This window comes from Hypomesus nipponensis, chromosome 18 (assembly GCF_054491055.1).
Source record: "Hypomesus nipponensis isolate SF chromosome 18, ASM5449105v1, whole genome shotgun sequence".
NCBI lineage: Eukaryota > Metazoa > Chordata > Actinopteri > Osmeriformes > Osmeridae > Hypomesus > Hypomesus nipponensis.
Genome location: NC_140378.1, coordinates 16,701,336 through 16,713,943, shown reverse-complemented (window position 1 = coordinate 16,713,943; position 12,608 = coordinate 16,701,336). Strand labels below are relative to the sequence as shown.

The 12,608-nt window shown below is 50.8% G+C and overlaps 1 protein-coding gene across 2 annotated transcripts in view; it reads right to left on the bottom strand.

The window, feature by feature from the left end:
- Nucleotides 1-12,608, bottom strand: part of LOC146252452 (neuron navigator 1-like) — an 86,854-nt gene that overhangs the window by 35,829 nt on the left and 38,417 nt on the right. For both annotated transcript variants that reach the window (XM_084680017.1, XM_084680016.1), the window contains exon 6: nt 11,561-11,890. In XM_084680017.1, coding sequence (XP_084536143.1) covers nt 11,561-11,890 — 330 coding nt within the window. The remainder of the gene's footprint in view (nt 1-11,560; nt 11,891-12,608) is intronic.

Below are 12,608 nucleotides of genomic sequence, written 5' to 3'. Positions count from 1 at the left end.
ATAGCCGAGGCCTATTTAAAGAATACACACGCAAAAACACAATTCATCTATGCCCCTCACCAATCACTGGTCGATTGACCATACAACAATCACCCGACGTTATAGCGACACTTCCATTCAATGAATGGACATCCTCTTACTAACGCGAATTGCGGAGAAAAAAAGATCTCATTCAAATGCAGAGATAACTAAGCTATGTTAATCATTTGCATTGGAGTTGGCGGAACATTCGTCCGACACAAAGCGCACATTTAAAGTACCCTTTATAAAAGTAGAAGAGAGCTTTGAAAATCTTCTCTCATATTGCATGTATCTATTTTTGATATTTCTGTCATAAGTAGTCTGCTGCTTTAGGTAGTGTACATTGATCACTGAAATGCTTCCTTCCCTCCTTTTTACGCACCGCAGCCTACAGTGCAATATCAGTCACCTTTCAACTATTCAATCTCAATTTGTTTTTCTCTATGAACAACTGTAAACAGCCTGCCATAGTTAACATTAAGAAAAAAGAACAACGGTCAACTTGACTTCAGTACCAACCACATTTCAGCAACGAATTGTCGACCCTTAAGCCGGAAACGAGCAGCATTGTACATGATAGGAAATTACACGTCCACGGCTCTCATCCCTTACCTTGACAGAAAGTGCATTGTCCTCCCGGCACGCTGCGCCGGTAGCTGCAGCATTTTCCCGTTAAGCACGCGCCCGCTCATCCTTTACGCGGCTTTGTTCCCGTTTGGCATACTACAGTACGGTATATGCAAAAGAAATCCACCGGGTTCTCTCCGCTGCTGTTAACGGTAAGTGCCTGTATGAGTCTGCGCTACTGACACACTCCCGCAGTGGGGCTTCACTCTTCCCCGACTCACATGGAGGAAGAGAGAGAGAGAGGGAGGGTGGGGGACCGGGGGAATGACAGGCAACACCCCCAAATTCCTCCTCCTTCTCTCTCCCTTCATTCTCTGATCGCAACCAGCTGTGATTCTTTCCAAAGCGCTCAGAGGCTTTCACGCGACCCACAGAATAACCACACAGTCATCACATTCTCAAAGGGAGATGTCAAAGAACCTTTTCACGATCTTAAATCTCCAGAATACCAAACAAAATGACCACTGGTCGCGCTACACCTTTACATTCAAAATCTGCAAATATCTCAAACAAATATAGGCTAGGTGTAGTTCGATTTTCCCCTACAGCATGCGAATGAACTATGTATGATATAACTAGTTTTGTGTCCCTTTATCTGATTAGCAATGTGCCAAATGTGCTCATGAGCAATTAAATTTACCGCCACTGGGGAGGCGAGTGGGTTGCTAATTCAAACAGCTCTCAGAACTACAAATCAATCATCGCGGGCGCTGAAGCTCACAATAATTTAATAGGTAGGTCCTACAGTTTGTGTTACAGAGAAGAGAATGCTGACTGAAAGAAGAAAAGAGGAGGTACAGTATCGTCTATTTTTTGTACCTCAGCCCCCCCCCCCTTCCCCCAGCAGCATCCTGCAGGGTTAAACACTCTACACTGAGTGCACCCAAGTGAATAGCGCTGTCTGTCTGTCTACTCGATAAATGAATGAAGAGAGAGATCATTAACACAGTCTCTTTAGTACAGAGGCAAGTGGTACTAAAGAGACTGTGTTGAGCAGAGTCCTTGTTGTGCAGTGTGCAGTGTGTGAGTGAGTGAGTGAGTGAGTGAGTGAGGGAGGGAGGGAGGGAGGGAGGGAGGGAGGGAGGGAGGGAGGGAGGGAGGGAGGGAGGGAGGGAGGGAGGGAGGGAGGGAGGGAGGGAGGGAGGGAGGGAGGGAGGGAGGGAGGGAGGGAGGGAGGGAGGGAGGGAGAAGGAGATCATTAACACACACTTCTTAAGCACAGAGGGTACAAAGAGAGGATTCTTCTTTCTACTGCTCACCCGTACCATGCAGGACCAGGTGGACACAGAGAGGAGTGTGTGTGTGTGTGTGTGTGCAGACATTGCCCTGTGTGTATTTAGGGAGGTGCTGAGTACTGATTGGCCAGTTGGCAGGCTGAACTGCAGGTGTGTGGAGCTGTTGCCACCAGCGTTGCCTAGCACCACTAACAGGGGGAGACGCGTACACACACACAAACACACACCCTCATTCACCGTGTCTGACATCAGTGTAATTCATGTCTCCTCGCGCCTCTCTCTAATCTGAAGTAGGCCTACAGCTGAGGCACCACCTCCTTCCCTCGTTCTCCCATACACCTCTTTGGCCACTGAGTCATGTCCAGGCATGTCTCTCTCCCCCCCTCTCTATCCAATCCTCTCTGTTTAGTCATCACTTATCCGAGGCTTTTAATTCTCTGTCTCTCTCTGCGTCTTCCTCCCTCTGTCTATATCTCCGTCTTTGTGTGTTTCTGTCTGTCTGTGTCTCTGTCTCCGTTTCTCTCGCCCCTCTCTTTCTTGACGTTTCTCCCACTGACTTGCCTGTTGGGATCCGTTTCGTGGCCACATTGTGTGTGTGCGAGGCCAGCGCGTCTCGGTGTGTGTCCCGCCGGGTGGACAGTGTGAGAAGGTGGTGATGTCATGCAGTAATGACAGAGTGCAGGCAGGGTCAGACTGATGACCCTGGGAACCTGTCTCTCCTCTCCTCCACCGGCCCGCAGATGAAAGAGCGAAGAGAGAGAGAGACCTGGGAACTCTCATCCCTCTTATCAGCTGTGAAACACACACAGCGGAACAAACACACACACACACACATACACACACCAGACCTGGAATACCCCATTGCACCCCCCAGAAAGCACGCTACTCCCCCCTCTATCAAACTCCCTCTTTCACTTAGGACTCCCTTCTTCCCCTGACCAAGCGGACCTGAGATAGCTTTCACACCCCAGCGCTGAAGTGCCCTACGCCCCCCTCCCATCAACACCACCCAGAGATAGAGACAAACATCCACACAGCTACTGCACAACTGACTGGCTCTCCACAGACCTATTCACTCACTCTCTCACGCACGCACGCACACACACACGCACACACACACACACACACACACATATCCACTGGAAAAGCCTATTATCTAGTCTAGAAGACTCACTATACTGAAAGGTCTATCATCAAGAAGTCATATCCCTAAATAGATATATTAATTTAAAGAAAAATAATACTTGCCGATCTGGCATTTTTTCCATTTACTGAAACTGCGAATACATTTGATCCACTCCTCCAGATCAGATCCTGAGTTCAGATCCTGTGTCCTGGGTTCCGAGACCACAAATGCTATAAGTATCTCAACAGACAGGCATTCTTTACATACTGCTGTGGACACACACACACACACACACACACAGACACACAGACAGACACAAGCACAGACAAGTCCCCACTCATAGCCATGTGCATGCCTACCCATGCACACATGTAGACACCCCCCCAGCACCACACACACCCACACAGACACTTTCCTGCAGAGTTATTCAGGCCTCCTGCCATCAGCCCCAAGGAGGTACCCAACATTAAATTATAAATTCTACACAGTACCAAAAGATGGATCGATGTTGTACCACCTACAACAGCACAAAGTGTGTGTGTGTGTTTATATGTGTGTGTGTGTTTAGTCTCTCTCTCCTATTTGTGCAGTGAATGTGCATGTGTGTGTTCCGGGGTCTGGAAAGATGGTCTTGCGGTGAACAGTAAGTGGTGCACCAGGACCTTGAGAAGAAAGTTCAGGAACCTTAGAAGGTCTAAGACATAAAGATAGACCCAATTAGGCTCACTTTCTCGTCCATGAATCTGCCCTCTGTCTCTCCTCAACCGAGCATGAAACCCATGAAGTCCCTTCAGACAGAAAAAGGGAACCCATTGTACTTCAAAGTGACCTCTAACTCAAGAGGCTTCATACTTACTAGCATCTGTAGGTCCTGCGATCCTGCAATTCTGCAGTAAAGACGAACCCTCATCATGCCAGATTTGCTTTTACACACTGAACCAAACACCCCACCCCACCCCTCACACACACTTTAACAACTGTTGGTGTCAGTGTGCTCCTTAAGCAGAACAAGATTTTGGACATTTTTACTGAATGAAAAGCTCTTGACAGAGGTGGAGAGGAGAGTTTGGAAGATGGCGGGAGAGGGGATGAAAGAGGACAGAAAAAAGGTGAAGGGTGAGAAATGGGAGAGGTCGGGGGGTGAGGGGAGGCCGTGAGATAGGGAGACCCCGCAAGAGAACAGGGCGATAGAGAGAGAGAAGGAATGGGTGAGAGAGGGACAGAAGCAGGGCAAGAGAGGCAGGGGAAGGGTGCGTAACTCCTGAACAGGTTCAGTGAATGGGTCCGTGGGGGGTCATTGGGGGGAGTTACTTCATTCTCATGCGCATTTCAAGACCCCTTCACACCACTGTTTAACTTCCACCCCCCGCCCCCCCCACCAGTGTGTGTGAGTTAATCTGAGTGTGTGTGTGTGTGTGCCTTCCCTCCAACAATCCCCTGAGGCCTTCAAAGCTTGCCTTAGACCGTGCAGATTAATTCACCCCCTGAAGGGCAGTAGAGTAGGAATTAAAGGCCGACCGGACACTGTGGCCCGAGAGGGTCCTGCAAGGTGGGAACGGATAGGCCGGTCAGCGTGGGAACCAAACTCCTCCGGAATGTACCTGATCATTTCCTGACCCGCCCCCCCCCTGCCCCCCCCCTGCTCCCCGCCCACCCTATCTCTGATGACAAGGAAAGTAGCCAATCGCACTCACATACGCACGCCCCACACAAAACATCACTTGTGCACGCATGGACACGCTCTCCCCCCTCAGATACACACAACTGTTGACCTGCCCTCTCTTCTGACACACAGACCCCCAGCAGGGCCTCCCAGGGTGTCTGCTTGATGGATGGACGGACGGACGGACGGATCAAGGAAGGGGGAGGAGGAGAAAGGAGAGGAGAGGAAAAAACTAAGATGTGGAATGTGGTCAAACAGAACACAGATATTGCTGGTCACTAAAGTGAAGTGCCTTGTGTCAGTTACTCCAGAAATAACAGGCATGTGAGGTGATGTATTCATCTCCTGTGGAGGTATAAATGGTGAGCTCACTTCATCGTGGAAGAAAACGTTCTTCTCTGTAAACCGAGCGTTTTAGGAAGTGGTGGATCAGTCCACTGCTAGCCACTGAGGAAATGAGGTGAAATTGGCCGTTGGGCAAAAGCCATGACATGGTGACCTCTGGAAAAGGGAAAGTAGTGGTCACACACACTCAGTTTATTTTCTCAGCACTGTCATGCTGTTGACATGGTAACTCATCCCTCAGAACTACGTGGGGGTCCCATACACACGGTTCACACACGCGCACACACACACGTACACACACACTCCAGACTGCTGACAAGCTCTCCTAGTTGTCTATTATTTCTCCCCAGCAGCATATGAGGAAGGCAGGGATTAGCGTGGATTATACCCCAGCGTCTCTCTATAGAGATTTACTCACTCTCGCCAGGGGGGCGTCTAGGCAACAGTAGCCTTGACGATGGCTTGGCGTGGACAGGATGTCTGGAAACACAGAAAGTCTTTAGGAGTGTCCTCAGAATTAGACAGTCACAAAATGCTGTAGGGAACAGGAGAGCTGTCTCTAGTTGGCGTGTGTGTGGAGTTGGGGGGTCATTTTTCATTCATTCTCCCTCTGCCTGTCTCCCCCTCTCCCCCCCCCCCCCCCCCCTCCCTCCCTCCCTCCCTCCCTCCCTCCCTCCCTCCCTCCCTCCCTCCCTCCCTCCCTCCCTCCCTCCCTCCCTCCCTCCCTCCCTCCCTCCCTCTACCTCTCCCTCCCTCCCTCCCTCTACCTCCCCCCCCCACCCCACAGTATGTAAGTTGCCAGCTAGGGCTGACTTTGCTGTTCCCAGGCTTTGTTTGTTGCTCAACATCAGTCTGCTGTTTCCCAACGTCTGCTGCAGCCAAACCTCCCCTGTAGCTCTGAACCGGCAGGACTGGAGAGGTGTTGCTGCAACAAGCGCCTGTGCTCTCCATGGGAAGCCCCTGCTCTGTGCTGCTGCACTTACACTGGGTTTGGATTGTGCTATCTGTCTGTGGCCTTTGAGTTTCCTGTTTACGGTGGTGTCGTATGTGGGTTAATAATGGTATTAAATAGGTTATTAATGATGCCATATGTGTGTGGGGAAGGGGGGGACGGGGGCGGGGGGCAGTTTAGGCTTGAACCCCCAGCATCTACAAAACAGGACAAATCTGAACACAAACAATGGAGCTTTATGTCCTGTGGATTGATCTGAGTAGACTAATGTAAATGCAGGGAGGGGTGTGAGATTGTATCCTGTGTCTGTTTGGGTGTGTGCATGTCATCAACCTGTTTGGTTACGTTTCAGTTACTGTATTTCACCATGATTTAGCATAGAACACAGATATCTTTTGTTCGGTGCTGTAACAATAAATGGGCTGGGGTGGATGTCATTCTGACCCGTCTCCCACGGTGCTGTGTTAAACCGCTACCCTGGAACCCCAGCACTGAGCTCTGTCTGTTCATTAGTAAACCATTCTGATTAGTCAAACAAGAGAGAAAACAGAATAAGTCATACTGGGAGTGTGACTGTTTCCTGTGGGACATCTGAGTAGCTAACTGTGTGTGTGGCAGGTGTGTGTGCTCTGCGGGTGTCCTCTCTTGCGCACACACACGCACGCACGCACGCACACACACACACAACAGAACAAAGGAACAAGGCTCTCCCTCGCTCCATCAACTCTCTAATGACAGGAAAAGCAATTGATTACACGCTGCACTGAGCAGGCCGAGCCAGCAGAGCAAGCACCGTGCAGAGAGAGCAGGTAGGAACTGACAGGAACAATACACACCCTCACACATACTTCCAACCTGACTCACCAGCATCATGGACAGACGCAGAACCCCACACCCACATACAGTACGCTACACACACACACAATGACGGACAGTCCTGGTGGAAACCTTGCACACACACTTGCCATCTGTTATGGTGACAGTAGCGACATGTGAACTAATCTGTGCCATGACTTGAATTTTAAGGATATTACCAAAATGGAAAACAACCCACCCAGACGGGATTAGAGTTGCTAATGACAATAAGCGTTTGGTTCCGCCGAAGTTGTCAACAGGCTCCGGGGATTGGATTCCTAATAGAGAAACAAATAAACTGTCCACGCACATTGACAGTGGAGACAACGTGCCACCGCCCATGCAGGGCCCTGTAGTTCCCTTGCTGTCGACTAAATGTGAGGGGACGTGGGCGTGTCTGTGTGAGTGACTACGTTCTTATGAGACAGGCTCTGAGACACTATCTGCTGAGCTACCACCCCCACCCTCCATATCTTCTCCTTCCTTCCCTCCTTTCCTCCCCCCGGCCTCTGATCAGAGAAGTGGCGAGCTGTCTTCAGGGAGAGGTGAGGGTGATGTGTTATGGGAGTGGTCCTGGAACTGGACTCCTGTGAGTCATGGGGCCGGAGAGCTGGGAGCAGGGAAGCCCTGGGCGTCACACCCAGCGAGGGGCTCGTGTTCCTTCACACACCAGCGGGAACCCCCCCCCTCCCCTATGACAGCAAAGCAGTTCCAGATGTGGGCGGTCACACACACACACACACACACACACACACCCACACACGACTGCTCTGAGCCAGGTTTGACAGTTCTCTGACTAGGTCCTCAGTCTGGACAGATGTGCTGTTCCACACAGGTCCTCGGGACCTGGCCTGATGTGAACATGTCTGTATACTGGGCTCAGGATGATTTTGATGGCTGGCTGATGGATGCTACCTCACTACACACACACACACACACACACACACACACCACAGGAGAATGAGAGCACTACTCTGTTTTGACCAGCAGGGCGAGACAAAGAGCTAGGAACAGAGCTTAGGGGATGTCTAGTATTCAAGGTTGGTCAAGCAATCTCTCTCCCTCTCACACTCTCTCTCCCCCTCTCTCTCCTTCTGTCTCTCCTCCCCTCTCACTCAACTCCTGTCTCTCTTTCTCCTTGCTTTCTCTCTCCTTCTCCCCCTCTCTCTCCCACAAAAGCAAACACACTCACACAGAGGCCAAATGCACAGAGGTCAACAAGAAGTCTTATCTGGATGAGGGGAGTGTGGGCAGAAGGCGAGGGGGTTCACAATGAGGAGCAGAGTGTGTTCAGTAACAGCTTATTGCAGCTCCACCCTCGACAGTCGAATAGCGGTCAAATAACGCTCAGCCAGAGGTGGTCTGCTACTTCTTAACCAAAGCAATGTCAACACGTTTTAACAGAACATGCAGATAACAAGGATCTACAAAGCTCTCTGGGTGTGCAATGTTGATTTGCTGTCTTTCAGTTCCCCCACACACTCAAGACAACACACTCAGCTCCACACCTCCTTTACTGACACGGTGAACAAAGAGCCTTCCCCAAACATTACAATCCAACCAGCGCCCTCGAAAGCATGCAAAACACGAGGCCTGTGTGTGTGTGTGTGTGTGTCTGTGTCCTACACTGAACCGAGGTTTTTCATAATTCAGACGGTTGTGCAGTGAACCGGCACGTCTCGGAGAGTAACTATGGAAACAGCGTTGTTGCTAACCGGTCGTTGCCGAGGAATGGACTCTGCCATCCGTAAATGAAAGCGTCTGCACTCAGCGGGGCAGAAAACAAGCGACACACGCGGCCAATCAGACGCACGTGTGCGGTGTGTGTGTGTTTGTCTTTGATTGCCCGTTATCAATGCTCGAGTCTCAATCGATGTTAGACATCGATGTGTGTCTGTGATCCTGTGTGTGTGTGTGCAGGTGTGCGTGTGCAGTAACTGACTATTGGTGTTTAGATTATCCCTACTCCTCCTCCTGCTAGTGAGATTGTATCACATCCATTCTATAGACCTTCTGACCTGATGGTGACCCCACTGACACACACACACACACACACACAGGTGGTGGCCCTACTCCGCAGGTCCCTGGTGTTTTCCAGTGAGGATGACGTGTGTGTAACTGAGAGCCTGCAGGAGGCAGGGGAGTGTGTGTCTGTGTGTGTGTGTGTGTGTGTGTGGAGGGGGGGGTAGTTCTGGAGTCAGAGCATAGTCATTACTTCACTCAACCTTTCCCCAAAAGGTGATTCATACTATTGTCAAAGGCAATTTTTAAAGAACCCAAAACGCTTGATAATCTTTCCTCAAACGCAAACTCAACTAGTGTTAAAAGAACCAGTTTCCTAGGAATAAAGCTGCCCAGAATAAAGAGAGGGACACATTCATAACCCAAACAAAGAGAGAGAGAGAGAGAGAGAGAGAGAGAGAGAGAGAGAGAGAGAGAGAGAGAGAGAGAGAGAGAGAGAGAGAGAGAGAGAGAGAGAGAGAGAGAGAGTGTGTGATATATAATGCATGTGAGAGAATCCTGATGTATTATACATGAGGGTATAAAGATGTGTGTAGTTTGACCTCTATATGGCAGTGTGTGTGTGTGTAATGTATGGAGCGTGTGTAATAAATGATGAGCTGGGTGAGTCCCCTGGTGTGGAGCTAAACAGAGAAGACAGCTTGGGAGGAGGAAGTGAGGTTCAAGGAATAACATGCCTCTACCCTCCAATACACACGTGTGAATACACACACACGCAATGTCAATGACTTTCCACTGCTCCAGCCTGCCCTCTAGTGGTCTAGAGTGGTCTAGAGAGTGGTCTAGAGGGCAAGGGCTATTCTCTGTTCACACACACAGTCATGCAGAGCCAGGGCCCTGGGTAGTTGTTGTGTGTGACACAGTGCGGGACAGCGTGGTGCAGCGTTCGAGTGCGAGGATCCGAAGAGGCCGTGTGGTGGACAGAGCGTGTGGTGGACAGAGCGTGTGGTGGACAGAGCGTGTGTTGGACAGAGCGTGTGGTGGACAGAGCGTGTGGTGGACAGAGCGTGTGTTGGACAGAGCGTGTGGTGGACAGAGCGTGTGGTGGACAGAGCGTGTGGTGGACAGAGCGTGTGGTGGACAGAGCGTGTGGTGGACAGAGCGTGTGCAGACGCCCGGGGAACTCCCCCAGAGGAACCCCACACGGAGGACGAGAAGCTCTGACCTCATCCTCTGACCTCATCCTCTGACCTCATCCTCTGACCTCATCCAGACATGTGACAGGCCCGGGGGACACGCCCTCTCTGAGATGACACGCAGCAGGCCAGGGTTCCTGCTTGGCCAGGTCCTCTCACACACACACACACACACACACACACACACACACCACCACAGCTGTTGGCCTGCTGGGCAGGTTTAGCTGTCACACACTCTCTCTCTCTCTGCTTCTACACACACACACAAGCACACACACAAGCACACACACACACACACACACACAGTATTTGGGTCACAAGCTTGTTTTCTGCACCTGTGATTAAGGCACTTGATTCAATTGTCCACCACAAGCCCGTACAAATACACAAACATCCTATTTGGGTCATCGTCTCATTATCCAGATGTACACACGCGCACACACACACAATGTGGATCATTAGATTCCAATCTATAATGTGCTGCTGTGCAAATCAAGGTCAGAGCGGACACAGCAGCCAACACCTTGTTACCCCGGTGAGTCTCAGGAAGAGGGTCGCTATGGCAACCAGGAACCAGCAGGTCTGTTCTGCGGAGGCTTCTGGGAAAAGGTGTTTGTAGTGTGTGTGTGTGTGTGTGAGAGAGGAGGGGGATGCGTTGTTAGAAATGTCCAGAAGATTACCTGCGGCAAATCAGCCACACCTTACCTGCTGCGCACACAACACAGACACACGTACTAAAACGAACACACACAAACACACGCACATGCCCAAAAGTTGAGCACTTGCCTGAATCAATTCAGAGAATTCGCTCAGCTCCAACATATCTTGTGTAGGGCTCGTCACGCTGCTCAGGAACACATTCTGCACATACCTCAAACAGGATGAATCTAATTGAATCAGGTCAGACCAAGTCAAAGATAAAACCGACAGATTTACCACAGACATCTGCTGTTCATCTCTGCCAAAGGGGTCCGAGTGACTAACACCAGCAGCTCCACGAGGAGGTCCACTAACACACAGCCAGCTCCGCCAGGGGGCCCACAGCTGAATATGACACAACCATGCTCTGCAAGGGGGCCCACTGACAGTGACATAATTACCTTGCTCTGCCAGAGGGCCCACGCCTGACTATGGCAGAGCTTTGCTGCGCCAGGGGGCCTACATCTGCCAACAGCAGAGCCAGCTCTTCGAGGGGGCCCTCTTTAATTCAGAGCAGAAGATTTGACCAAGACTTCAGTTGAGCTGGAAAACCACTAATCACGGGCTTGGTTACAACACCCAGGATAAGTGCTCCCAGGTGCTCCTAAAGCGAGCTGAGCTCTCTGATCGTTGGCACGGACAGGTGGAGATGGTGCCGTAACTAAACAGGTGGACTCGGTTCTATAGGTCTTCTGTAACCAGAGAAACCAGCTGAGCATTCGCGATGTTGTTCTATTCTAACGTATTATTTTTATGTCTATTCTATCCAGGTTCATGTACTGTACACAGTGAGGAAGGGAAGACAGGTGGCTTATGCTAGGTGCTATGAGGAACATCCCTGACACTGATTTGTTTGTAGATAGAGGAAAGAGGACTTACCCATTAACCAGGTCGTCGTCGTCGTCATCATCATCTTCATCCTCCGTTGGACTTTTGCCCCCTAGGTCGCTGTCGCTAAGGTAACCCCCCTTCTTCAGATGGGCTTGGTCCGTGGCATCCAATCCCTCGATGAGCTGGATGCGGGAGGTGTGGCTTAGACGAATGGGGCCGTGCGACTGGGTGTGACCTGTGGAGGGGGCGTCGCCAGCTTGTAGTCGAGGACTGGCCTGGCCCTGGCGCCAGGACAACGGAGAGGAGCGATTCGATAGGCTGGAAATGGAGAAGGCGGCGGCTTCGTCGCTGTCGTAGCACACGCCCCCATCAAGGCAACTAAAGCAAAGGAAAAGAGTATATTTAAACACTGAACTCCACAGACATCCACGGCTTGATAAACAACCACAGGATAGACCAGCACCTTCCTCGGCAAATATCAAGAGACCGCTGCTCATGGTGACAGGAAGTACCACTGTTGTGTCATATCCTGTCCATTCTCAGTTTAGCTATGCCCAGAGGATGAGGTCTCCCCCGCCCCTCCTTCCAGTCCTTTCTTCTTCTCTCCTTTCCTGTCCTCTCTCTGCATCCTCCTTATTCCCCAGGACTTTGTCGTGATAGAGTCATATCCTAGCGCTTAGAGCTCACTCTTAGGGGCTTTGGGATTAAGTCGTTTCCAGGTGTGTGTGTGCGTGTGTGTGTTGTTTCTGTCTCCCTGCGATGCTATACCATTCGAAAAAGCTCAAAGTAAGCCTGCAAAACACTGACATTCTGAGACGCTCCATGGTGTGTGTGTGTGTGTGTGGGCCTGTGTGTGTGAGCGCCTACGCGCATTTGCATCACATTACAGATATTTCTCACAGTACATGCTCAGGGCCTGACGGGCATTACCATATTAGCAATATTCCTGTTCTTTGTGAGGATGCTTGTGCCTTGTGTGTCCGTACGTCTACGAGGGTCTGTGTGCGTCTGTGTGCGGGCGCTTGAGGCGATGTGGCGCACGTGTGTGTGTGTGTGTGTCATCCCTACTGCATTCCGTAACCAAGCCGCAGAGATA